Below are 26,740 nucleotides of genomic sequence, written 5' to 3' on the forward strand. Positions count from 1 at the left end.
AGGCAGGGGGCTGGGGCTGGAGGAAGGGGAGCTGTAGGTGTATGGGGAGGGAGGCTGGGTGCTGCTGCTGCATTGCCCTGCTCCACCTCCTCAGAGCACAACTCCTGCCTCTCTTTGCCTCTCACCCACATTTCTGTGCAGTCATGAAGAGCAGCAGTTTCACCCCAACACCAGCTCATCCCTGAGTGCACAGCCACAGAGCCTCCTCCAGCAGCCCTGCAGCCTTGGGCTGCACTAACTACGGGCACTCATAATTCTCCCACCAGGGGCTGCGGGGGTCCCAATGCCCCCAGTGTATCCCTGTGAATCCCACCAGCAACAAGGAAACCTGACATACAGAGAGAATACAAAAGCTATCTCATCTGGCACCAGGCTGGGGGTGGCAGTTAGCCTTCACCCAGCTTACAAAAACTTTACTTGCTCTTGACTTTTTTCCCATTATTTTTAGCAGCCCATGAGAGGAGAAGAGTGGGGACACCAGCCCCAGCTTAGTTTCAAAGCTGCATGGGGTATCTGCCTCTCCCTCAGCCCCCTCAGCCAGCCTGCAGGTTATGGGAACCTCAAACACCAGGGAGAGCACAGGAGAAGCCACACAGCATGAGACTGACTGCAGTCACATTTCTGACAATCCAGTAACAAGGCACACTGATCAGACATCCTGGACAATGAAGGAGCTCACTGGGACCAGTCAGACAGTTTTGATGCAATCTCACCATGAATATATTAAAACAAGTACCACTTTCATGGCAATGCCTATTCCAAGGCACCACTTCCCAGTGGGGACCCAGCCACCTGCTGCAGGCCACAACTGCCACTTTAGGGATGGAGAAATCATCTGGCACTTGCAGGACAGCTGGGATGCCAACAACCTCCCATTTGCAACTACAGCTATGCTGAGTGACCCTGAGTGAAGGCTTCAGGAGGAAAATCTGTATGTGGGATTTGGTGGCAGCTGGATAGGGACATGGGGTCTCACCAGCCTCAGCTGTGGAAACGGTTTTGAGAACGAAAAGCTGTGGGACTGGGAAGGCTGAAAATGCCACATGTTAAGGAGAAGGGAAGGATGGCTCACCCTGTTCCTGTGCCTTGTCAGCATGCATGAACTGGTGGATGCAGCTGGGAACAGAGAGGTGGCCATGGAAATTGGAACTAATTCTTTCTATATGTGTGGTTTTGATACATAAGGCAATTAACAAAGTACACTGCAGCACTCAAGCAGTGTAAAAAAAATAATTAAAAATTGAAGACTAAGCCTATGAATCTGAGTCCTGGAAAAAAACAAACCACCACCCTATTTTTTAGAGAGAGATTTAGATCTTGAATCAGCTGCATCCTCAGCCCACTGCTGCCTTCTGACTTTGCCCCCTCTACCCAGGACAGCTTGACACTGTCCCCTGACATCATGCACATACTGTCCCCACACTCACACTTCATTAACCATCCTCCATACCTTATGCCCTACTTCCTTCCCTCAGCCTCTGCTCAGGATTTTTTCCTGCTCATGTTGTCATGGCAACCTGATCTAGTCTCAGTTCCACATACCACCTTGATTATGAAGTTTAGCTAATCCAGCCCCCTCTGCCCTCAAACTGCTCATGTATCTCAAACCGCCTCCCTGATGGGCCCCCAAACTCTCACTGTTCCTTCAGGCATGGACCTTCTCCACCTCTCCATCTCCCTTTCTCCACCTTTAAGTAACTCTCTTTCCAAAGGGGATGGATGATTCACTGCTTTTGTGAAAGTGGGGGCCTTTGTTTTCCCTTCTAACACCTGAGTCCCCTCAAGGGATGTGCTCCCTTGGCATCAGTGCACTGCAGCTTCTATGTTCCTTGCATTGTGTGTAACTCACGCATCTTTCTAAGGATCTGTGTTTTCTGATCTTCTGAGGAATGGTCCACAGAATGGGGCTGGTTTGGAATCCCTTCATTTCCCTGCCCCTTTCTACCTGCAATAAAAGGCACCTAAGCCCCTTGTGTGGAGCCGGTGTTAATGTGTTACAAGACTGTGGGTAGGTCATTTTGGATGTGTACTCTTTCTTCCTTCATACAATGTATCTTACAGCTCCACGAATGAGCGCCTGCCTTTCTGTTTGGCATTAAGGATTCTATCTGAGTTTTCACGGGATATCACAGCACCCAAAATCAGAGTTTGCTAGCTAAGGCAAAGGTTTCACTCATCAGAAAAACAGATGGACCCTTGTATCCTCCTGAAACTCAGATCCCAAGATCTATAAAAGCATCCAACCAAATCAAAATTTACACAACCCTCCAGATTTTTCTGCCAAAATCAAGATGCAGAAAATATTTGTGGTAGTTCTGCACTTAACTCTCAAAAGGCAAAAGCTTTCCAAACTCCATGTCTATGCAGAACTTCTAAATCACACACACACAGGTGCAGGTACTGGGTAGGTAACACATGTTCAACAAGTGAGTGAAAACCTGCCCTGGAGACCAGCTAACAAACAGCCTCAGGACGAGACTGTGGAACTGCTGATGGTGTGTGTGACTTTTTCTCACAGAGCTCAGCTGGTTGCCTGGTGGGCTGACTGTGTTAGACTGTCCATCAGGAGAAGAGTTGAGATGCAATTCATTTTGGGTCAAACAGAAGTGAAACTGCAGCAGCTGAAGCGCCTGAGTATGTTTGTGCACAGAGCTCTGCGTGGGTGAGGGGTGACTGAAGGGACACCAGCTCAGGGAACAATCTGCCGCAGGTGTCTTCAACCAGCCCAGAGAACTCAGCAGGTAACTACTGAGATTAGAGAAAAAGGACTTTTTTTTTCTCAGCTTACCTTTAAGTTCCCCACTTACTTTCCACAAATTGTAGAAGCCTTGAAATAAACACTTTGTGCCATGCACAAAACAAAGACCACACAGCACTGGATGGGTGACTTTAGTTCGGATAGAGCATCACCCAGCCCTGATCCTGAAAATGTTCACAAAGATTTGGAGCTACTGTAATGGCCTGCAGTTCAATTCTACAGAAGGGAGAATGCATTTGGAAAAAATCAATCCATGAGTAGTTGCTTTGTAATAACAGCTGGAGCAGAGAAATGGCAGAAGGCAAAAAAATGGAGTGTTTAACAGCAGAGCCACCAGATTTTCATTATCCTACAAAGTTGTCATGTAGTTTTGGTGACAAGTAGTATGAACTGCAGTCACTCATCACCCTTATAAGCACTATCAGCCAAAAACTAGAAACAGAAGCTGCCAGTGCACAGTGATGAGCTGCTTAGCCCCCTCTTGGAGATACGCACTGCCACAGATACAGGATTGCCAAGCAGTCTCCCACTGCCAGCTTCTCCCCATTGGCTGTGATCTCCCTGCATCCTGGACCAAAAGGCTGTCAGAGCCAGCTCTGGATCTCACCAGGATTCAGTTGTGGTACCTGTGGTGGGTGGATTTAACAGAACCATTTTCCATTTGTTCTCGTGGGTGTGATTCTTCTGTCACTCTGGGGAGCGCAGCCAGGGCAGCCCCAGCACAGCACAGTCATGGTCATGCTGCTTTTTTTTAAGCCATCAAACTGATTCCAACAATTTTCTTAATAAAACACACAGAATTAGGACAGTTCCCATTAGAAAACAGCAACTCCTGCTCTTTTCCTAGTCCATAATCAAATCTGAGGATGCAAATTCCTGTAAGGAAACAGTCTGTTTGGGCAGAGGACATTGCAAACCCATGGTGGGACATTGGGACAGTTGGCAGATCTGAATAGCTGCATTCAACTCTCCAAACAAATCCTCCAGAAAGGGAGGGACACTTACCTGGTGTCACAGAACCATTCTCTGATTTGAAAAACATTGTTTTAAGGTCATATTCAGAGCTATTCTTACCCTTCCCTTATTTCAGGCAAGCCCATGGCCTATCTGAGCTCATTTTGCTGAGCAATCCGAAGCTGCCACTCTAAAAGGTGACCCGAATACTCAAACAAATGAAACCTTGAGAAAAATACTGTAATTAAGTATCTCACCTTTTATTTTGTTCATTTACACTTCTGGCACTGACAGTTCTTTGAAGATATTTATTTTTATGTAAAGACAAACTTCATTAAAGCAATCATAAGTCAATTAAATAATTTTACATCACTTAAGTTTCAGAAAATGTACAACACTTTCATACATTATAGGCTTGACTGGTTGGAAATGGAAATGGCACATGTTTGACATGGTTAAGAAATGACTTGGACGACCTAGCAAATTGTTTTGCCAAAACCTGTTTTGTACTAAATACCATAACCCGTGCCCAGGGATTACAGTGTGCCTGATGGCACCATGTGCACATTATTCAGCATGGAATTATTACTATCAACTTGGTCCCCAATAATGTCTCGAATATTCTACACAGCATTTGTCACACAAAGATCCAGTTAACCATTTTGTAGAGGAGTGAGATTCACAATGGAAAGCAGAGACATGACTCGTGCCACTTCCCAGCGACGTCCCGGACCAGCAGGACACTGAGCACATGGAGAGTATCAAGCACATGAATAATCCTATCAGTTTCACGGGGACTGTTGGAACACTTGAAATCAAACAGATGGCAGGCGTGCACTAGGCAGGGCCCGCAGTGTAACACAGCATCCCAGCACCATGAAACCATCTCGTTTCATACCTGCTGAGGATCCATGAAGCTTCTCCTGCAGAAGTCACGATGATGGTCATACATTCAGTCCTCTCTGAAGTCTGTGTAATGTTTAAGGCAGCCAGAGAAATTTGCCTTTATTTTAACACTTCAGAAACAGATGGTTCCTTTACAAATAGGTGGACAATAGTCATAATTCATCAGTATGCTCCTTATTTATATAAATGGGATGAAAGGCCAAAGCAAATTCGGACAAAATTTTTCTCAACAAAATCAAGAAGCAACTGAACTGGAGTTGAAGCCTTAAAATTACATGTGGCAGATCATTCACATGTAACATACTATCTAGGGACAATGTGAAAAAGCATGGATTTAGATGAAGTCTGTATTCTTGAGGCCTGACTCTTGTCAAACTTCCCCTGGCATGAGTGAGCTCTACTGAAGCCAACAAGTGAGCACCTCTGATGAGAGGTGTGAGTAAGATTAAAAACATGCCGCTGGTTCACACTAACAGGTCTTTGTGGCTAAAGTATATTCTCATATACAGAACTCTGCAACACTATTAACACCCATTTACAAAACACTACAGTGATGGTTATTGGCACATAAAAAACTCCTTCTCTATATGAAAACATACACAAAATAGATAAGAACTGCCTTTTTGTTTTCAGACTTTTAAAATCTATATATATAGTTGCCTTTGAGGAATTTTAACCCCCAGTATCACAAACAACAATATTTCTTTAACAATGTTCACCTAGAATTTTACTGTGCTGACATTTGTAACACTGCCACAATCTAGACCACTTGTGGATTATGCTTAACTGTACTGTACACAAGGTGATGAAGATTGATAGAAAACCACTAAGATTTTTGCACAAAAGTATGACTTCTTAAAATCCAGAGAACAATTGAGTCACTTTATAGGCAGCAGCTACATGTAAGCTGTAAATGTTACCCGCAATAAAAACACATTTTGCCATAAAGCACATATTGTGGCATTATCTGCTTCTGGCCTGGTACACAAAGCTTGATTTTCTTCCCAATGCAGAGGAATGGGTTTGGTTAGCTTGATTCTCTCAGAAAATAGTGCACACATATCTTACTCATTAAAGTGCTTTGCAGAACTGTCTCTTCTGCCCTGATTTATACCCCAAGGTCATTCTCTGCTGTAAATATTCTGCCTCTTTTGCAGTAGTGCTGTTCAGCCAACAAAGCCCCTTATGCAAGTAAAATTTCAAAACAACCACGTTAGAAGAGCATCAACGAGAAGTAGAAAGCTGGGTAAAAAGCAGAGAAGTACAGGGTCTGTCTTTTCCTTGCCCACTGAATGCCTGTGGAACTACACCCAATACTCCCATGGCCTAAGGCAAGACCTTTGCTCAAAGCCTTTAGCAGCCCCTGAAGGTCAAAACTTCTCCCCCGTGCTCAGCTCAAGTGACTACGAATGGCAAAAGAGATTTCACCGAGGAAGAACATACTAGCTTTGCCAACTCCATTGCCACATCCTCACCTCCACACAGGCATGGGAGAGCAAGACCAGATTGCTTCTTCCCCTGACAGCCCTCCATTCCTATCCACAGGACCAAGCACAGCATCCTCATCCCCACAAGGGAGAGAAGTCAGAGCATGGCTACAACACCCATTCCTACTGAAATTTGACTTTGTGGTGCTTTTGATGCATCATTTCCTTCTTCTCCTGTCCCAGCCCTAACTCCTACCCGAGTGAAATGCAGCATTATCAACCCATGCAACAATAAGTTAGTGTTGGAGCAATGGTCCTTTGTGATTTACCCTTTCTTGCCCCATGATTTCTGCCGGAGTTGTCACTGCACCTCCCAAGGAAATGTCTACAAGAGTGACCGATCCAAGGTGCCCACACAGCAATGCAACTCCAGCCCTCCAAATGATTCCTGGGCTTGCTTTGACTCTATTTTCAAAACAGGTTTGGTTCCTTTGTTAAAATATTATTTTGATCAACAAAGTGACAAAGGGGAAGAAAAGTGCCAAATTATCTCAAATTACTCAGCATGGTGAACAAACAACTATATGCAAATTAACATGAATTAAATTTAAAAATATTAAAAATCTATCAGGACTGTTTCTTTTATACTTGGTGTTAGCTCACTACATGTAGAGTTGGTAGATAATTCAGAACTAGAAGATCTCCAATTGTTGTGTATAATCATCTACCAGAAGTATTACTCTAGCATTCCTGATACACAGAATACCTGAATTAAGTCTGCAGTCCTTGTGAAGAAACAATTTCACATCTTCTACAAAAAGCTTTCAATAAAAGAATATTGTGCTTAGACATATTATTTATGCTACTTCATAAATTAAAATCTTGTAGTAAGAAATTATTGGGTTACACTGTATTTTTATTCTTTTATCTGGAATGTTACTAAATCTACCTTTAGAAAAAATCTCTTAAAACTTAAAATACTAATAAATATAAAAAATATTTGCAAAATAGATATATATTTCTAATTTTCTTCATAAACTCTAAATGCTCACAGATTCTAAAAATAAAACCTTAACTGTGTAAGATTAATTCGAAGTATCTGATATAATTTTTAATACACGTGATTCTTGGTTTATGTTCAGTGTTTGTAAAGTATGGAATGCTGTCTTGGTGTGAAGAAACCCTAAAAGGAAGACTTAAACCCTGCTCTCCGTGGGCGCAGAACAGGGAGGGACAATAAAGAATCCAATGTATTTTGTATCCTCATGACCAGTAGCAGTGAGGAATAAAATGCATGTTTCAATTGCTGTGTCTTGTGAGAAAGGACAGGGGATACAAACCTTCAGAAAACCATTTTCAGTAAGACAGAACCTGCGTGAGAAAATGAGCCCAGTGCTGTACACGACTGAGCGCCCCTTTGGGAAGGTCCACGAAACAAGGCTGGCAGAGAGAGATGATCTGCTGCTGCTAAAAAGCCCCAGCACTGCCTGCAAAAGAGAAGAGGCTGCTGACCCCATGCCAGTGACCTTTCCAGCAGCTCCACTTCAGTTATGCCCATACCTGCAGCGTTCCCTCTCCCTATGGACACAAGGTGAGCACTGACACGGGGCAGGAACACCAGGTCCTGCCTTGCTCCTGCTCCAGTAAAACACACCAAGCAAGGGAATGCTCCCAGGTGTGAAGGTGAGTGTGGGCTCATGCTTTTGGGACCATCAGAACCCTAAGTCCCCCATCCCGGAAGCCAGAAAATAGCCACTTAAACCTCTCAAGTGCGTAAGCACAGGTTGGCTGTTACACACCTATTCACACACTGCTCTAGGTAACAAAACTGCATCCAATACTGGGCTTCAAACACAATTTTTTGGTTTCAGAAAAAGGTTAATGTCTCCTTGAAAAGATTTTGTTCTTCTCTGTGCCAAGTATCTCTTTTTCTCATTTCAGATACTGCACCTTCAGTGAAGGCTTCAAAGAGGTGACAGCCAAAGGGAGACATCCCACAGCAGGGGAATTTGTAGGGAGGTCTGAGGACCTCAGCACTTTCAACAGATAGATCTGGAGACCTCAGCATTTTCTACAGCTGGTGCTTTCAAGCATAAAAATATTGTGCGCTTAAAAGGGAGGCAAAATGGAAGGCGTAAGAATCCAGCCCTCTCACCACACAGGAGACGTTCAAGGTCGAGCTGCTCTTTGCAAAGATTAATTTGAAATTCCCTCTGTCTACTATGTTTTTCCCTCTTAGCCCCAGTCAAGTCACAGAAGGAGTTCTTAAAATGTTTTCTTTCCAAAAATATTTCTCTGATTAACAAAAAAAGAGAAAAGAAAAGAAATCAAAACACACCCAATCCCTGAAGGTCAATAATTGGAGGATACGAACTCCCCCCCCCCCCCAGAAGATTAGATAACATAATGTCAGACTTCTTTACAACAACAAAATCCTATGTTATCCAGTAATTTAGTAACAAATGTTCAGGCTTGGTTTTGATAGCAATCCAACATTGAAAATATTTTTCAACCTAAGAAAAACCCACAAACCAAATCTATAAAAGCTAATGAACCTAATGACTTCTTTAATCTTTACACAATGAAAAACATATTTTTTACCAAATAAATGGGCATCAGCCCACAGGCAGAGGAATTTTTCCACATTCTTTCATGAAGCAAATGTTTCAAAGATAAGAATTTGAATTATTGATGCTTTCAAACTCATATCTTTGAAGACTTAAAGCAGTGAGGACAGGACAAAGGAAAAAAAACCATAATATTTTTATGTAGCTGCATAAAATTCAATTTGCCAAGGGAAGCAATCATGGCAGGCGAATAAAATACCATTCATATTTTCATTACCATGCTAAAGGCAGCCAAGTTAGTTTTGTGCCTGACATTTTCTTGACAAGTTTGCAATGCTTTGGTAAGGCAATTAATATGAGACGCAGGCTTCTGCCCATGGCTAATGTTTCTCTTTAGATCCAGCAACACACCAAAACTGACTAAGAAAATTTGAAGAAAAATGTGCTGGGAGTAATTTGCTCAGCACATATGGAGATAAACTGAAGGCAATAATTATTATTCACAAGCAAAAGGCACAGGAGGGATGACCACTGTGCATTTAGCAGCACAAACCCTCTCCCCTCCTTCTCTTTCTTTTAGCTAATGGTATTTTTGTGTTCAAAACTAGGCACAAACCAGTATGCTCTAACGCTAAAAAGGAAAACAAATACAATTTTTTTTTAAACTGAAACCTCTATGTTGTACCTAGCAATATATACCAGTACATTTGTAAGTGCAGCCACATACTGAGCTGTTTTCCTGCTATCAATAATTAATTTTGCCAGTTTTTCTCACAAACATGAACTCCCAGCTGCAACGTGTACTCAGGAGTAGTCGTGGGTGGATAACCCGGTGTAGCACAGACACACACCACCCTAGTGAACCCCCATCAAAGTGAGTATGGCTCTCTACTTGCTATCTCAAATAAATAATGTAAATTGTCTTTGGGTAAATTTGGGAACTGTCCCACTGATAGCTACAGCAGGTATTTGTATTTTGCTGATCAGTTAACCCTATGATATGGTTACTGCTACAGCAGCTTATGCATTTATCCTTTGCTATACTGCACAGCAGAGCTTCTTCCTTGGCTCCTGTGGGATGGGGATCCGATACCTGCCAGCTGCTTTCTCATCAGCCACTCGACTATTTTAGGTTTTGTCAGTATTGCAGATAAGGACAACCCCCGACCATCTCGGATAGCCTTCTGTATTCATCTGGTACAGTGCACCCTATTAAACATCTGGGGATGGAGCAGTGTCACACACACTCGGTGAAGTCACATAATTGTGGAATTCAATCTCTTTTGGAAGCCATTGCTTTTAGTTATCAAGAAAATGCTAGCATCTAGAATTTTCTCCCAAATGGAGCATTGAACATGAAGGCATTTTTAAATACACAGTAGAAAGGAGAACCAGACCAGAAGCAGGGCAGTGAGGTCATCAGAGAGCTGCTTTTCCCCCAGAAGGCTTTTAAATGATTAAATACATCAGCAGCTGAAAATTATTCCACATCAGAAGCATCATTGTCAGAAAGATGGTAATTACTTCCCTTCACCCGAATATACTCGATATACCTTCCTTCATCAGAATCTGACATACCACATGTACATAGCCTGTTTTCAAACAAAGATTCAATTTCTTCCAGTTTTTTCCCTTTAGTCTCAGGAAGGCAGCCGTAGATGAAAACCAGTCCCAAGGCAGCAAACCCTGCGTAGAGGAAGAAGGCTCCTGCAATGTAAAACCATTGTCACAGTCAGTTACAGAGGCTCCCATCCCTCTTCTGTGCCAGAGCAGAGGGAGTGACAGAAGCAGCAGGCTGTGGCTTCAAAGGACAGTGTAAAAGCAAAGGCTGGAGTGGCAGGGTTACTGCTGTGTAATGAATGAGCTGTGGGGCTGTGGGTGTGGGAGAAGGACTCTTTATTACCCCATTCCTCAGCAAAGTAAATTGACAAAGGCAATTCCAATTCACGTGAAAGATAATACACATCCTTTCTGGGCAAGTCGCTCTGGTCTTAAAATAAACAGCAATTAGACAATCACATGCCCAAATATAAAAAGCAGATGTGAAAGGAAAGAGCTTTCTTGGTTTGTCTTGACAGCGAAGGACACATTAAGACAAGTCCTCAAAATTAAATGCTCTAGAGCAAAAGAAATGAGTCAGGATTAAAATAATGTTTGTGACTTTTACACCTAATTATTATTTAAAAGTGCTTTGTGGTGACAATTAATACTGAGAAAGAGCTTGTTCCTGCCCACAATCCATCATACTTAGAGGGGCAGAGCAGGTAGCAAAGGACCAACAAACATTTACCTCGTGTCGCTACACTGATGGCTCAAAGGAATAACAAGTAGAGCTGTAAGGCTCTGCACCAGTAAGGATGTGAAGGTCACATCAACTCCCTGGCAGATTAATGTGATTTAAATGACTTATACTGGAGTGGGTGAGCAGTAACCTGACAAACACTCCACAGGTTCCCACAGATAGTACTTTATCAACAGCTGTATTTCTGCAAATACCATCTGATACTGGCCTTGGATGTCACCATAAACTGGAAAAACTGCAGATGCTGTCACCTTAAGTGGGAGTCAGTATTATTTCATTAAATCAAAAGTGGGTTTTTTCCAGCTTCTCTGTTTTAATCAACTGTGTAGGTTCTCAGTTAAGTACAAAAAGAAATGTTTCTTATGAAATCCAGACCAAACTCTATGATCCAAGCAGGTTGCTGCAGATCTCTAGTCTTACAAAACCACAGTGGGTTGAGAACATTGCTTTGATACTTCATAGCAAAACCAGTGGAGGGACCCAGAATCCGGAGAAAATCTCTGTGCCAATGGCAGTACTGCACATATGGACATGTACTGTTACTTACCATAGTATGTCAGATATTCAGCTGCATGCAGAAATGTCAGTGACACGAGCACATTGAAAACCCAGTTGACTCCAGAAGAACACGCATTTCCTGTACTTCTAGCCCAAAGTGGATAAATTTCAGAATTGACAGTCCAGGGCATAGGACCCATCCCTAAGAATGAGGAATAAAAGGATTAATCTGAATTTAATGGTTGAACTCAAAAATAAATTTAACATGTAGCTTCACTATTTGACATTTTAAACTTATATGGGAAAACAAGTATTTTCTTACCAGGTGCAAAAAAAACCAAATACAAAATAAGGCCCAGAAGTGCTGTCCAAGAGTACGGAGTGGGACAGAAATTGTATGCCCAAAATAAATCTTCCTTTTTGAATACGGTTTCATTTGAACACCTGAAAATCAACAAAACTCCATTTTATTAAAAAATTTCAAGGCAATAGTTGACATTGCAATATAAACATGGCAAATAATGTCTTAATAAAAGATGGCTAATGTAAGATAAAAACCTTTAATCCCTGTAAATTTATCAAGATCTTTGAGCAAAGTTCTGCACTCAGAAACATGTTTTTTTCGTAAGCCTAGTCTTAGGAAGAGTAATCAGCAGAACATTCCTGAATTTAAACACTTGCCCTGAATTTACAGATCTCCTTCAAACAACCAGTAGTTAGTACAAAAATGGTGATACCAAAGCCATCAAGACTAGTTTACAGGAATATCACACAATGCAAAACCAGCTGCAGCAGCAGGACTTTGAGCTAAAGATGCTTCACACAAGAATGTAAGGTCAGAGGGAAGTTAGTCTTTACATCACTTCTGAACCAACTACATGAGGCATACTTCAGGTGTAAACAGCAATGTCTATGGAGTGTGCCAAGGTCAAGTGAAGTTACAAAGAAAAGAGGTGTGTATTTCCTTCCTACACAGTGAAATAGTTTAGGAGAAGGTAGTGCTTGTAATTAGCTACTGAAAGAATATGTGTCTCTATTGCAAGGACCATGTGGGAATTCTGTATTTCACAGAATATTTCAACAATTTCCAATATTTCAAGGAATAGGTGTAAGATCAGGTATTTCCCTCTGACTGCCAACAATATAACATTTTTTAAAGGCATACTTTATTTTTTGTTATAATTTTTTTAAATTGTTTGTTTAAAGGAAACAAGTCTTAAATGTAACTTGTGAAACTCTTCAGCTGCCACCACATCAGTTGCTAGAGATGAAAAATATTATACTTTCTGGAGAGAAGAGTCAGGCAGACACTACTCTTTCATATGTTAATCAAACAATGTTATTTACTTGCAAAGAAGAAATCATAGAGAGCTGAACATCTGCCTGGGTTATGATTTCCAGATCAGTTGAGCACTTATATGAAGGATGTGACTCTCTTGACAAGTAGAGAAACCAGAATGACGATGCCTGCAATGGCAATAGGAGGGCAAGAGATTGTGGATGGTGGAGTAACAGCCACTCTGCAATGCCTCAGAGTTGAACAGCAATGTGCTAAGCACTGATGACCACCCCACCAGCACTCCTGGGGCAGAAATCTTCCCTATCTCATCATTGATGACAGGGCAACATTTAAAGCAAGATATCATGGTGAAGTCCCAGACCCAATTTCAGGATAGCTGGAAATCCAAAGCTCCAAAATATTTAAAAGAGAGACGTTAACCCTACAACCACTGGAAAAATGCATGTCTGAACCTTGGTAAAACCCTAATGGCAGTAACCTGTAAGATGTGCCGTTTCAGTTTGCACTTGAGCAGCACCTGATCAAGTGGAGAAATGGTGAGCCCTTAATTTGGGGTCAGCAATACAGCCAGTGCCAGTGTGCTCCTTCCCACCCTTTCACAGCTCTGCCTCGCTGAGTTCCCCTGGAAAGGCCATCTCATCCAGGGCATTGATTCATTTTCACTCTTGAGGTGGAAAACATTTAGAAAACAGATCAGCTGAACATCCCTCTCAAAGACATGTCCTTTGTGCCTGGATACAGACTGGCCCACTGCAAGAACATAGGAGTGCTCGATTTCACACTGCTTTAACATCATCAATTTTGCTTCTTTTGCTGTTATGCGAATTTCATTTGCAGGTGTTTGTAATGAATACAAGCTGATGAGCACTTTTAAGCATCTTGCTGAGATGAATTTCTCCATTCTGCCCAGCCGGATTGGCAGCTCTGCAAAGAGGGCCTCATGCTTTCTCTCAAACAAAACTGTAAACAAAGACATTCTTGGTTTATTATCCTGCATCCATCTCCATGAGCACAAACCAACATGCTGATTCATGCAGACACAATTGCAGACCAGGTCAGTGTGTTTCCTTCCCTCGCCATCTTTCCCCAGTTGTATCCTACTTTTGGCAGAGCGGAACACAAATGATAAGGGGAAAACCAGATGTCTCCAAAGCCTCCTGCGACTGAGGTCACTCATCTATTCTTCACTGTCTGCCCCTAGCAGAGAGGAAATTTTGTTGCAGAAAAGCAGATTCAGTGCAATGAAATGGGAAAAACAGCACTTGAGACTAGATTAAATAGAAACCTGGCAGTAATAAACTGTGCTTTGCTTATCCTTCAGTTCTGAACCAGCATGGTACACATCGTAAAAGCAAAGACATCTGCATTTGCTGGCATCTTGCAGTGCTGGGAATGTTAAAAAAATAACACTCCTTCAAGGCTGGAGATTTGTTCAAGCTCTATTACTGTGCTAATTCTACTACTGTAGCACTGTATTATTTTGCTGAAGAACATATTTATAATTAGCATACAGTTTATTACCAGACAAAATTTGAAATTTTGTCCTGCATGAAGGGAGCATATATGATGGAAGCAGAGGAGCAGCTACCCATTGCTTCATAAGCTGAAACACAGAAGAAAATCAAAGAATCATGGAATAGTGTGATCTGAAAGGGACCTTAAAGATCATCAAGTTCCAACCCTCGCCTTCCATGGGCAGGGACACCTTTCAGTAGACCACGTTACTCAGAGCCCTATCTAAACTGTCCCTGAACACTTCCAGGGATGGGGCATCCACAGTTTCTCCGGGCAGCCTGTTCCACAGCTTGTTAGCATCTCTTGACGATTTGGATGTGGGAATTGAGTGCACCCTCAGTAATTTGCAGACAACACCAAGTTGGGTGGAAGTGTTGATCTGCTGGAGTGTAGGAAAGCTCTGCAGAGAGACCTGGACAGACTTGATCAAAGGGCTGAGGAGAAAACTGCAGGAGGTTCAATAAGGCCAAATGCTGGATCCTGCACTTGTGTCCCATGCAATGCTACAGGCTGGGGCAGGAGTGGCTCAGGAGCTGTTTGACAGAACGGGACTTGGGTGTGTGGGCTGGTCGACAGTGGGCTCAATGTGAGCCAGTGTGTGTGCCCAGGTGGCCAAGAAGGCCAATGGCATCTTGGCCTGCATCAAGAATATTGTGGCCAGCAGGAGCAGGGCAGTGATCATCCCACTGTACTCAGAAGTGCACTGCACCTTGAATCCTGTGTTCAGTTCTGGGATCGTCACTTTAAAGAGGACACTGAGGTGCTGGACCATGTCCAGCCAAGGAAAACAAGGCTCATGAATGGTTTAGGAAATAGATCTTACAAGTAATGCCTGAGGGAGCTGGGTTTGTTTAGTCTTGAGGAGAGTCGAGGGGAATCTCATTGCTGTCTGCCACTACCCAAAAAGAGATTTTAGTTAGATGAGGGATGGTCTCTTCTACAGTGACTGAAGTAAGAGGACCGGAGGAAATGGTCCTAAGCTGAGACAGGGGAGATTCAGGTTAGGTATTAGAAGAAGTTTTTTTCCCCATTAGGGTGGTCAGGCATTGGAATAGGTTGCCAGAGAGTGTTGGAGTCACCGCCCTGGAGGAGTTTAAGAGGCTGGTGCTGGGTGACGTCCTTTAGTGGTTACTGTGGTAGTGCTGGACTGATGTCAGGCTCGATCTTAAAGGGCTCTTCCAACCTGGATGATTCTATGGTTCTATGAGCTTCACAAGGGCCCAGCTCTCAAGCCTGTCCAGGCTCCTCTGGATGGCATCCCTTCCCTCCAGCGTGTTGACAGCACCACAGAGCTTGGTGTGGTCTGCAAACTTGCTGAGGGCACACTCAATCCCACTGTCCATGTGGTCAACAAAGATCTTAAACAGCACCAGTTCCAGTACTGACCCCTGAGGAATGCCACTTGTCACTGGTGTTTGCTTGGTCATTAAGGTGTTGACTACAACACTTTGAGTGACCATCCAGGCAATTCCCTGTAAATGGTACAAGTGAAATGATGCAATCAGGTACTGGTGCAAAGCATTTGTGTGTACCAGTATGCTGGGTAATAGTCACATTGGTACAACCAGTGAAGACACATCACATCATAGCCTCTGAAATCACTGCCAAACCAAAAACATGAAAATGCTATACTGAAAACCTTTACTGTGATTTTTTTTGTCTATGAGTTTTCTACAGGCTACTTAAGATGCACATAATTTCTAATTAGTGAAATCACCTACCAACAATTGATGCAAGAAATTCAACTGACTGGAAATAAATGAGAAGATTGGTAGATTTTCAAATGACAAGCACTATATAGTGAGTTTCAAAATCACAGAATCCATCCTCTATCAGATATGGTCTGAAGCTCAAAAGGACTAAAGCTTTGCTCCCCATCTCCCTAAACTACCTTCATATGGCACATAAAAGAAGGTAGGAAAAGAGCCAGTGTGGGGAGTTTAGAATATTATTGCAAATAAGAGAAAGATGAAACAGGATAAAACCATTTCCTTGATAATGTAAATTTTCCTAATACTCAAGCCATTCTGGCTTCACAATAATTCTGAAGCACAACACTGAAAACCCCTGTGTGAGAAATTGCTGGGCAAGACATAGCACAGGCACAAGACAGAGACCAGCTTGATTTTCTTCTCAAATATCCATTAATTTTTGCTTTGCTGTACAGTGAGGAATGTCTAACCCTAAAGATACAGCTTCTGTGTGAATTGCTTCATTGTGAACAGTTCATGTATTTTTAATATGAAAGCTGCTGACGTCTTGTCTTTTAAGCCCTTCAGAAGCATCTTAAATGGATTTAGATCAAAAATCTTAAAAGGTCAAAATTCAAATCAAGTCAGGCAAAGGAAATTACTTCTGAAGAAAAACACAAATGTGATCATCCGTCTCTGTAAAATGCTTGTTAGAACAAGAATATTTCAAAATTACACATTCTGCTCTGAGATAAACTTTAACATCAGGTGCTGATGGCACAGAAAGATTTTATAATTAATTCACAGTTTCACTAATCCACCATTTCTTTGTTCTAACGCAAGTAAAACTACGTAAGGACTGCTCTTATGCCAGCCTTTTGTGCCCGGATTATCAGGATAATGATAATCCACAATTTGCCAATTTAAGTCTTGAGTGTAACACAAATATATTTGATTTACTAAAAATCTCCTTCAAGGAGATTTTTAAAGTCTCCCATGTAGAGTGCTGACTTTTATATCATGGCAATCCACTGAAGAATATTAATTTATGCCAAGTTTATTAACTCATGTTTTCATCTGAAATCTGTAATGGAAATGACAGAGGACAAAAGAAACATAATTTAGAGTAGCTGCTGTTTGGATGGAGGAAGGTTTTTGTGGATGATGCTTGGGAACAACTAAAATTATTTATCCACATGCAATTACTCATCTTGTAGAAGAATCTGAATCTCAACATTTGGATTAGTTGTCGTAAGTTCAAGCCCCTCTTCTTCTGCTAAAGATATTTAGTTGTCTGAACAAGCCCCCAACTACCTTAGAGGGCAAAATTTAGCAAGGTACCAGATGAACTGTATAATAACTTAGTGGTAGTCAGACATGTAACTAAGGAGAACTTTGAAAACCGCCTCTACCCTGTCCATCAAGTGGCCTCTCAAATCCACCCATGTACATCCAAAATAGTTACATTAGCACAACCCATAGGAACCAGTTAAACCATGAGGTATAGTTTCACTATAAATCAGCATATTCTGTTTTAAAGAAAAATCCTTGCTCCTGTTTTATACACAAGGTAAGATGCTGTATAAAGCATTGTCGTGGTTTTGAACCAGTAATTAACAAAAAGGGGAAAAAAGGATTATTTATTTTTGCTGTGAGATATGGATTAAAACAAGAGCAAATCAGGCATAACACTTAAAAGAAATAAAGAAAGTTTATTGACAAACTACAAGAATAAGAACACCAGAATAAACTTTTAGAAAAACCTTTTCATTTCTCACTGCTCACCATTCTTTTGTTCACATGACAACAGAGACAGAAACTTTAGAATTTTGATGGTTTAAACAGTTCTAATTCTTTCTACAGTCCCTTCACCAGTCTCTGTAGAGAAACAGAAGTTCCTTTCTTTTAATTTATGGAGTTTCTCACAAGAAAGCTATTTTGTTATAGTCTTCTGTTTCTTTGATATCAGCTGCTCAGAGCTGCTGTTATCAAAGCTCACTCCTCCCATTTCACATCACTCTGAAATGTGTTATGGGTCATTAGTTTGGGGATAGCATTTTTAAGGATAAGTTATTCAAAGGCAAGAAAGTATTCTTCATCTGTTTCTGTGAGCTTCACTAGAAAACAGTTTTCTCATTGCCTCTCAAGGCTTCAAATTTCCCAGCACTTCACTATACCACAATTACTCTACTTTTTACTCAAATTTACACTTTGAACACTCTATTCCTCCCCATACACTATCATGAATTAAAGGAGTTCTTTTCAAGACTTTATTGTCCATCTCCATAGTTTTAACAGAAAGATATTTCAGCTTAATTAAAGCATCTTCTTAATTCTCTACCTTTCTTGAAGCTTCTTTTCTTTCTTGCCACTAGTAGTTTATAAAGTTTCTTTTCATGTTGATCACTCTCTTTTTCTCTCTCTGGATGAAAAGATTAATCCGCAAGTCTCATCTGGATAAGAAAGAGTTAAAATCTTGCCCAAGCTTTTGTAGATGGTTCGGTGATCTCTGCTGAACAGGAGCTGGAGCTGTCTGCGATGAAAAATTCCTCATAGCTACTCTGGAGAGTGTGGTCACCGTCTCTGCTTGCAGCAGGCTTAGAGCTCTTCTCCTTCTTTACTCGACAGTTTTCTGGTGAATTCCATCACGGCAAAACCTGCAGCCAAGCCAGGAACCGGCCTGGCCTAGCTTGGCTCGGAGCAAGCTCCCGCAGGTCCCATCTCCCGGCCGGGAGACGGGAGACGCGGCAGGCCCGGCCCGGCCCCCGCCCGGCCACACGTGGCCGGGCAGAGCCTCGAGAAGCCGAAGCTCTGCCACTTTTTACAGCCAGCAAACAAAGAGAACCACAGACTTCTGGTTGTACACTTTAAGGTGGGGTTCACAAGTTGATTCTATTTTTCAATGGCTAAAATTGCTGTCAATTCTCAGCAATGACTGATAATTGGTCAGGAGAAAAGACTCCCAGGAGTCTCTAGCGACTTTAACTTTCTTAAAGGTAAACTAACCCCATGACAAGCATCAAGTGAACTGCAACTCAGCCTGAAGGCAAACAGATTACTTTAAACCTGACTAATGTCTGAATCAAGAATTTCTAGGCGTTCTCAAAGTTCCCTAGCTACTGTTGTCCACGCCTCAGAAACTCCACACATCTCTGGAGAAGTCTGCATTTATCACTTTAACTTTGTAGTTTACACAGAGAAATAATTCATCCACGTTACCTAAAGATATGCAGATGAAGCTTCTTACACCACATGACAGCAACTGAAAAACCAAAACAACCCCAAACCAAAACAAAAAAAAATCCAAACCCAAATCCCCAGACAACCAGAAAAGGACAAACAAATGCAGCACTGAAAAACTATTGCCACAAATCTTCATGGGATTCAGCTACACATTGCTTAACCTTCATTGCATAAAATACAGAGTTTTGGGACACTTATTGAAGCCTTTTGCTGTAACTGGGAAGACCTTTAAAAATACTAGCATATGTTTCAAAAACCTGGAAAAATAGTTTAGTTCACAGCAAAGAAAGCAAACTGCAGCTCAGCAAATGACTGGTGCATCTGCAAGTGATGGAAAAAGTCTTTATCATACTGACTGCCCCCCACTGTAGGATCTATCCATTATAACTACAGATTTGATGATCTGAGCCTTTTCTGATATACATGATTCCATGATTCTCAGTCAAGTCAGAACACACACCTGCAAGAGACTTAGCACACTCTTCTGATCTACCTCTGTCCTGGCTACCTGATCACAGATGAACATTATTTTTTAATATTATTATTTAGTTACTTACCTAAGAATCTTTAGGTTTAAATTCAAACACTTTCACAAGCTGAGAAATTTCAGTTTTACAACTGCATCTGAATCTGCCCGATAAATAGATTGCTGGAGCTGTTATTCAGTCTGAATAGACTGAGCAACAGCCTGGAAACAGGAGCAATTTTCCTCCATGGCAAATAGTTGCCCAAAATAAATCACATCAAAGGGGTTCTTAACTGTTTGCTGATCTGGACATTTCAGTACTTTTGTAATCACCTATTAGTGGTTTCTGAAGTGTGGATAACACACTTGCTGTGTCTGTTGCCAAAGGAAAGAACCAACCTGTCTGACAGTGCCAGTTGGACACTCCTGAGCCATGGGGCTGAGCAAGCACCTTTGGGAGGATGAGATAACTAATCTCCCAGTGAAAGATCTTCAGTTTGGGATTTCCCTCAGACTTCTTTTATCCTATACAAGCACCTTGCAAGTCCTCGTGGCTACCTCCAAGCTGTCAGCTACAATTCCCCACTCTGCTGTCACGCCCTGAGGGTTTCAAGCTTCATTCTTCATCACATCTACCAGGAGGGGAGAGAGACAAATCTCTGCTACTGCCAGAACTCTGTCCAACAGAGTTGGACTTCTCCACCATCTTTTGTGCACTCCTTACCTTGAGAAATGGACTCAAACCAGGAAAATGCAGAATAATGTTTACCCAGTGTTAAAGCTCAACCATTTCAGACTTCACAACAGCTGACAGTGCACTCAAAAGCTGTGAGCACAAATAAGTATATACTGGGTTTTTGTTGTAGGAGACACAATTTTCTTGATCACACTACAGTGATTGACTTATTTTTCTTTCCAAGCTTTCTCCTACTTTTCCGAAGTATCAGATGGTCACAAAAAGTGTCAGGAAACATCTGATGTCTCTGTGCTATGCAGTGGCCTATCTTAATCCTAATTCTGATTCTGAAAGGACACACTTGGTTTACCCCCGTATAAATTAGAATTACTAGTAATAATTAAATTGTATTATTTCGTAATCATAAATAATTCAAATATTATATTAATAGCCCAGGAACTTGTGAGGTCATACAACTATGAAACATAATCAACTGTTCACTTAACAAATACCTAACAGTCATATGTACAGAATTTTAATGGACAGAATTCAAATTAAAAGCTGATCAAAATGCAAAAACTTAATTAGTTTTGAGCATAAGCATCTTAGCTGAATGTCACTGTCCTTCATGCATTCCTGCCTGTGATCATTTCAACTACTTCAATCACTAGGTAATAGGTCACAGTTTCAAAATACAGTATTTTGTATTTCTTTTCAATGTTGGACACTTTCGGGTACAAAACCAGCTGTTCAGCTGAGAGAAAACAGAAGAAGGAATGTGGCTTCTTTCATTTTTTGGTGAAATGCTTCAAAACTGCTCCAATTTTCAACAAAGACATGAAGCAGATGACAAAACAAAGGAACAGAAAGATCATAAATATTTTGCCTTGATTTTGCAAAAAGATCTTTTTGCACTCTTTTCTGGAAAAGGATCTAAAAGCATATTTATGTATATTTAAACAAAATTAGCATCAAATAAAATTATTTTTATAAAATCCTCAAATACCTAAATATATTAATGCACAAACTGAGTGCATGGAGGCTCCATCTACATCCATTTATACCCAAGTCTAAGAGTACACTCAACAAACAGCTGGCAGAAAACAACTTGGTTAACACCAGCTAAGGGCCTGACAGGTTGAAATTGTAGCTGCAAGAATTAGGTATTCTCCAGTTAAGAAGGCATGAAAAAAGTGGGTTTATTATGTACAGCCAGAAGACTACTTTGAGGTTTATAACTGAAAAATTCAGTGATATCAACAACAGTGAGTGATAGGTACAAGATGGAGAATAAAATAACTGTGTATACAACAAATAAACAAGAGCAAAATCTGGTAATTATTTCTTGAGAGATTTTTCATAATTATACCTCTTTTTTTCCAATATGGTGATTTTTTTTTTTTTAATAGTATATATTCTGAGGAATTCTAAATTCAAGTATGACTCAGTAGCTTGATATGCTGATATGTAGTGGCAGAAAATATTTCTCAAAAACATCAGAGAAAGGTTCACTGGAATTTGACATCTACAAGGTTAAAGTTACAGCAAGGTAATGCTTAAGGAGAAGAAAAGCCCACAGCTGTATTTTCATGAGAAGACAAAAGAATATATTTTTGCAACTTGAAACAAAATCCTCTGTATTTACAAGCTAAAAAAGTCTGTGAAAAAGCAACAATGAAAGAGTGAATCATTTCAGGTAAGACTCAGAAGGCAACAGCAAGCAATCTAAGATTTCTGCCCTTTTCCCCCTGTCAAGGACACATTCCAATGGTTTGCAGAAAACTTACATCTGTGTACTTTAGAGATTGAGACCTTCACTAACTTTCCCTGCTTTTTCATATGTAGAATACACTGATTCAAAAAATTTAAAATAACCACAGAGTGTTTCAGAACCACTAAACTGTCTGACAGTTCTTACTGAAATATTCTTAGTATGCATATAAATCTTAGGTTTGTCCCCTCAGTCTATCCTGTTGCTAAGGTTTGTGGCTCTACAAGAAATTGTGCCCAGTGGTCCACTGAGATTTCACCTCTCATCACAAAACTTTTATTTGTTCATGGCTTTGAACAACTTTACTAACCCTAAATCTTTTATCCTCTTTCAAGACAAGTTCTACTATATATTGTAGCTTCCAAACTAATGATGTGCTTGAGAACCCCAATGACTTTATAAAAGGTGGGCTCCAGCAGAGTGCCCTCAGTAAGCCATGAAGCTTCCCAGCCTCCAGTGCTGTTTTTAAAAAGTCTCAGCCAATCCTCAAAGTAAGAAATATCCAGTAAGAGATCAAGAAACAGGTCAGTTCAGTCCTAGTTCTCATACTGGAAGACTTTAGTTAAATGCTACAGTTCTCACTGTTTCTTTCTTTCTGGTATTATCAACTATTGAAGAACTTCCTGGAAGAGCAGATCAGCAAAGAACGTTTAGAAATTTGAGTATGACGGAACTGACACTACTTAACATTTTGAAGCCTTTGCCATGATCAATAGGTATTTTAGTATGACAGAAATATTAAAAAATATAAGAAACCCACTGCATTCTAGCAGATGGAGTAGAATAAACTCCATGATGTGCTAGAAGGAAAGACCCACAGTTTTGGTGGTACAGCACTTTCATACTCATGTATTCATGTACAGGTACAGGTCCGGATGGAGATGTGATGTGTGTGATGGGGCCGTGGCTCAGTGATGTCACTCGCACACAGAGGAACCAGTGGGACATGAGAATTCCTGCTCCCACCACCTTGGTGGCTGCCACAAAAGCTCCATTTAATCGTGTTCACTGCAATCAAGCACAAAGAAACATCTCATGCCACAGTAAGGGCACAGGCACGTGGCAAACCCTTGCAAGAAATTGCATATGGGAATATTTAACTGCTTGTGAAACAGATGCAATTTCATAGATTTAAAGTATAAGCACAAAGCTGTCTCTGCATGACAACCAGCAAAAAGGTATCACAGAGACATTCTGGAAACAGAATGAACTATTGTTTCCCTCCAGGCAGCCATCATGGCTGAGAAAGGCTTGTGGACTCCCTGTGACCCCGGAATGTGCTTTGAAGATTGTTTAGTGGCTTTTCTGTGGTTATACAGAAATAGCTCACTTTTGGAACAATCAGTTTCAGCAGTGACCATGCACATCCAGTCTGGGTTCATCCAGTCATGGCCAGCTTTCCCTGCTTCTCTGAAAGGAGGGAGCGCTCATTAATGATTTGGCCATCTCTTCTGAAAGACAAACCTTCAGGGAATTTCAGAGATGAGCACCAACTGGAAAGTGTCTTCAGTCACCTTGGGGGATGCTGGATCTGACTTGTGCTGCTTGAGGTTTTCTAGCAAAAACCAGACAGATTCAGTCACTGTATTCCTGCCTACAGGCAGGCAGACTTCATTCTGTTGGAGTTCTTTCAGGACAAAAATGCTTATAGATGTAGGAGATTGAAGTATTTTTTTTTAAAGACAGACTGGCATTGACCACCCATGACAGACTAGCTCACTAAGAATTTCACTTGTGTGCAGACCCCTTGCTCTACCTCAGTGCTCCTGGTCTTTCCTTGAACTGGGGCTGTACTGCTGCTCCTGGTGTTTTTGGTGAAGTTCTGGGTCATTTCTACTCTGACATATTTGAGAGCTTATGGATGGAGCACCAGACTGCAATCAAACTACTGACAGAACTGGCGCAATAGGATAGGAGAACTTCTAGCTTGTCTTGCCAGATTTAAAAACATTTAGTCTCTCTGATTGCAGCATTGGCACTCAAAATTACTGAAACAAACTGGTCTGAAGGTTATGATGTCAAATGCAGCACTTTGGAAATTCCTGCAGGTTTACTATAAAATTAATATCCACCTGATGTTTAATCTCATTTGTTTTTTCACCTAAACTTACATTCCATTTTCTTAATAATTATATTTCCAAAGTTCTTTTGGTTATAACAGAAATATCAATCAGCTACCTAATCACTGCAGAAATATCAGTTCTCCCAGGAGATGACTCTTTTGTATACTATATAAAGACAGATTGCTCCAATGAATGCTGGTAGGAAGGGATGAGTGTAAAGCTCAATAATAATAGCAATATTTTAATATTAACTGAAGAAATATGAACAGAACAGCATGTAAGAACAGGTGGCACGGCATAAAAAAGTCTATTCTCTAAAACAGGCAAAGACCAGCTGCAAAGGAACAAAAATAAACCTTTTTAACTCCATTAGTCAAAGAACTACAAGACAGCTCAAGGTCACAATTTTAGACATCTGAAGCTGATTTAAACAAATTCCATCCAGACCTCCTATTCTTACTTAAACTTGCAAGTAACCTTTATTGATGCTTTTGCTGTCCATGTGCCAGTGGTAGTGTCAAAGGAATGCCATCATGTCAAAAGCATCCCTTGAGTTACAATTGTCAAAAGCATTTCCAAGACTGTGGTAATTAAAGACCAAAGAAATCAAGGTGGTTGTTGTAACTAAGTATCAAGATAACTCAGCACAAATATTCACTGGAAGTTCACCCTCCAAATGACATAGGTACTATACTACCACAGGTTTTTTTCTGAATGCTTCCAAACACTTTAGAAAATAATGAAGAGAAAAAAAAAAGTATTGCTTTTAACTACCCCAAGGTTTTAGACATACAGAGGTACCATAAAAACTGTACTTTCATGTTGAAACCTGGTATGTGAAGTTAGCAAGGAATGACAAAATTTTATAGTTCAATTGAGAAAAACAAAGCAAATCCCACCCAAACCCCAAACTCAAACCACAGATGGGATGTGGTGACACAATTCCAACACAACCTGGGTCTGCTCTGTGGCTGCAGGCACACTGCTGAGGTTTCACAGGAAGTTTATTGCTTATTCCAGGCAGCAGACCCTGTGCCTCCCAGCCAAATCAACACTGTGCAGAAACAATTTTCCATAGTGCTGTTAATGCCTTAAAACCACATTATTTCAGAAGGTACTGAAGAGAGAATAAAGTATCAATCCCTGGGAAATTTTTACTGAAACAAAGAGAAAGGGAGGGGTGAACATTCTAAATTTGCTTTTCTTGTTGAATCTGAGACAAAAAACCACATAAGGACAAGGAGTTTACAATAGAGATCAATATTACATGCAATAGGATGCCTTTTTAGCACTTTCCTGATCTATTTAATTTCTAGTTACTGACATACATATAAAGTTTATATTTCAGTAGTTCTAACAACAACATTTTGACAACCATAACCTTCCATCTAAGTACTGAACTGTGACATTCGTTTACTGTAGCAGCAATTTAGACACAAATATTACATTTTAACTACTGCCGTTTTAACTGTTTGCCATCACAATTGAAATCTAACCAGACAATACTTGAGATCTTTCATTCGTTGCTTTAAATAGAACAGTATTTTTTAAACGAAAGTTTTCCCTGATTCCAGTAGGTGGCAATAGCTCTGCCCTAAAAAGCTCAGAGAAACCTGTTTCAGAAGGGGAAGCAACTACATCCCCACCCATCCCTGCTGTACTGGGGAGGCTCTGAATTAAATCACCCAACAGAGCTCTCCAAAGAAGATTCCTCTGCTGTCAGCCCTAAAATTCACTGCAAATCATTAATGTTGTAACTGAAAATGGAGCCCTAAGGCTCTAAGAACACTTAAAACAAGATAGTTATTTCATGCCTGGTTTGTGAGAGCGAGCACTTAACACAGAGTGTTGCTCTGCTTTTATTTGTGCACACAGGTGCAATATCCATGTCTAATCTAATGAATTTTGTAAAATACATAAATGGTAAGTGGTTACATTATCTCTAGTTTATGAAATTTATGAACTTTGGGTACCAGTGTCTTCATTGTTACATGCAACTCAATAGTCTGGGATGTGAAAGTCGAAGAACACAGCAGAAATCAAAGTAATCATCTATCTTTCATGGCCTCTGACATCTAGAAAGAGTTTTACATAAATAAGTGCTTTTTAACAATAGTTATTTTTCCAAGAAATATGCTAAACAGAAACACACCCCATCTGAATCACAGGTCTGAAGAATTCAGTAATCATGCAGAACCTCAAACTCATCCCTTACTATTGTCTCTGCAAAGCTAATGTGACAGCTGTGGAAAGCTACAGGACAAAAGGGAGTCTGCACATCCTACAAGGAGGAAGAAATGCCCTGAGTGCTGCTGTTGAGAAGTATGACCTGTCACCTCACAGATTGCCCACTTCCTAGCCTGTACTAACCAATGAGCCAAGTTAAAGGAAAAAAAATCAAAGGAATCAATAATTCCAGTTCATCTTGTGCCAGTGAGAGATTGATGTTACTGCCTCCCTTCTCAAGGAAATGAACCACAGGTGCAAACACAGACAGCAATTTCCATGACTTAAACTTATCAAAAATAGTTATTCAACAGTGCTACTGCAGAAATGTGTTGATTTATTTTCCATCAAAAGTAAAAAAAATATTCTAAAAACTT

General features: G+C 40.8%; 1 protein-coding gene across 2 annotated transcripts in view; it reads right to left on the reverse strand.

Moving 5' to 3' along the window:
- Nucleotides 1-3,957: 3,957 nt before the first annotated feature.
- LOC131591993 (proton myo-inositol cotransporter-like) overlaps nt 3,958-26,740 on the reverse strand; it is a 148,226-nt gene continuing 125,443 nt past the window's right edge. Inside the window, exons 8-11 of one of the 2 annotated variants that reach the window (XM_058863178.1) lie at nt 11,735-11,856; nt 11,462-11,614; nt 10,191-10,319; nt 3,958-8,340 (exon numbers count right to left, since the gene is read on the reverse strand). In XM_058863178.1, coding sequence (XP_058719161.1) covers nt 8,291-8,340; nt 10,191-10,319; nt 11,462-11,614; nt 11,735-11,856 — 454 coding nt within the window. In that variant the 3' untranslated portion in view covers nt 3,958-8,290. Of the gene's footprint in view, nt 10,320-11,461; nt 11,615-11,734; nt 11,857-26,740 lie in introns of both variants that reach the window. The other variant, XM_058863176.1, reaches the window with a different exon arrangement.

The sequence above is a fragment of the Poecile atricapillus genome, chromosome W, assembly GCF_030490865.1.
Source record: "Poecile atricapillus isolate bPoeAtr1 chromosome W, bPoeAtr1.hap1, whole genome shotgun sequence".
NCBI lineage: Eukaryota > Metazoa > Chordata > Aves > Passeriformes > Paridae > Poecile > Poecile atricapillus.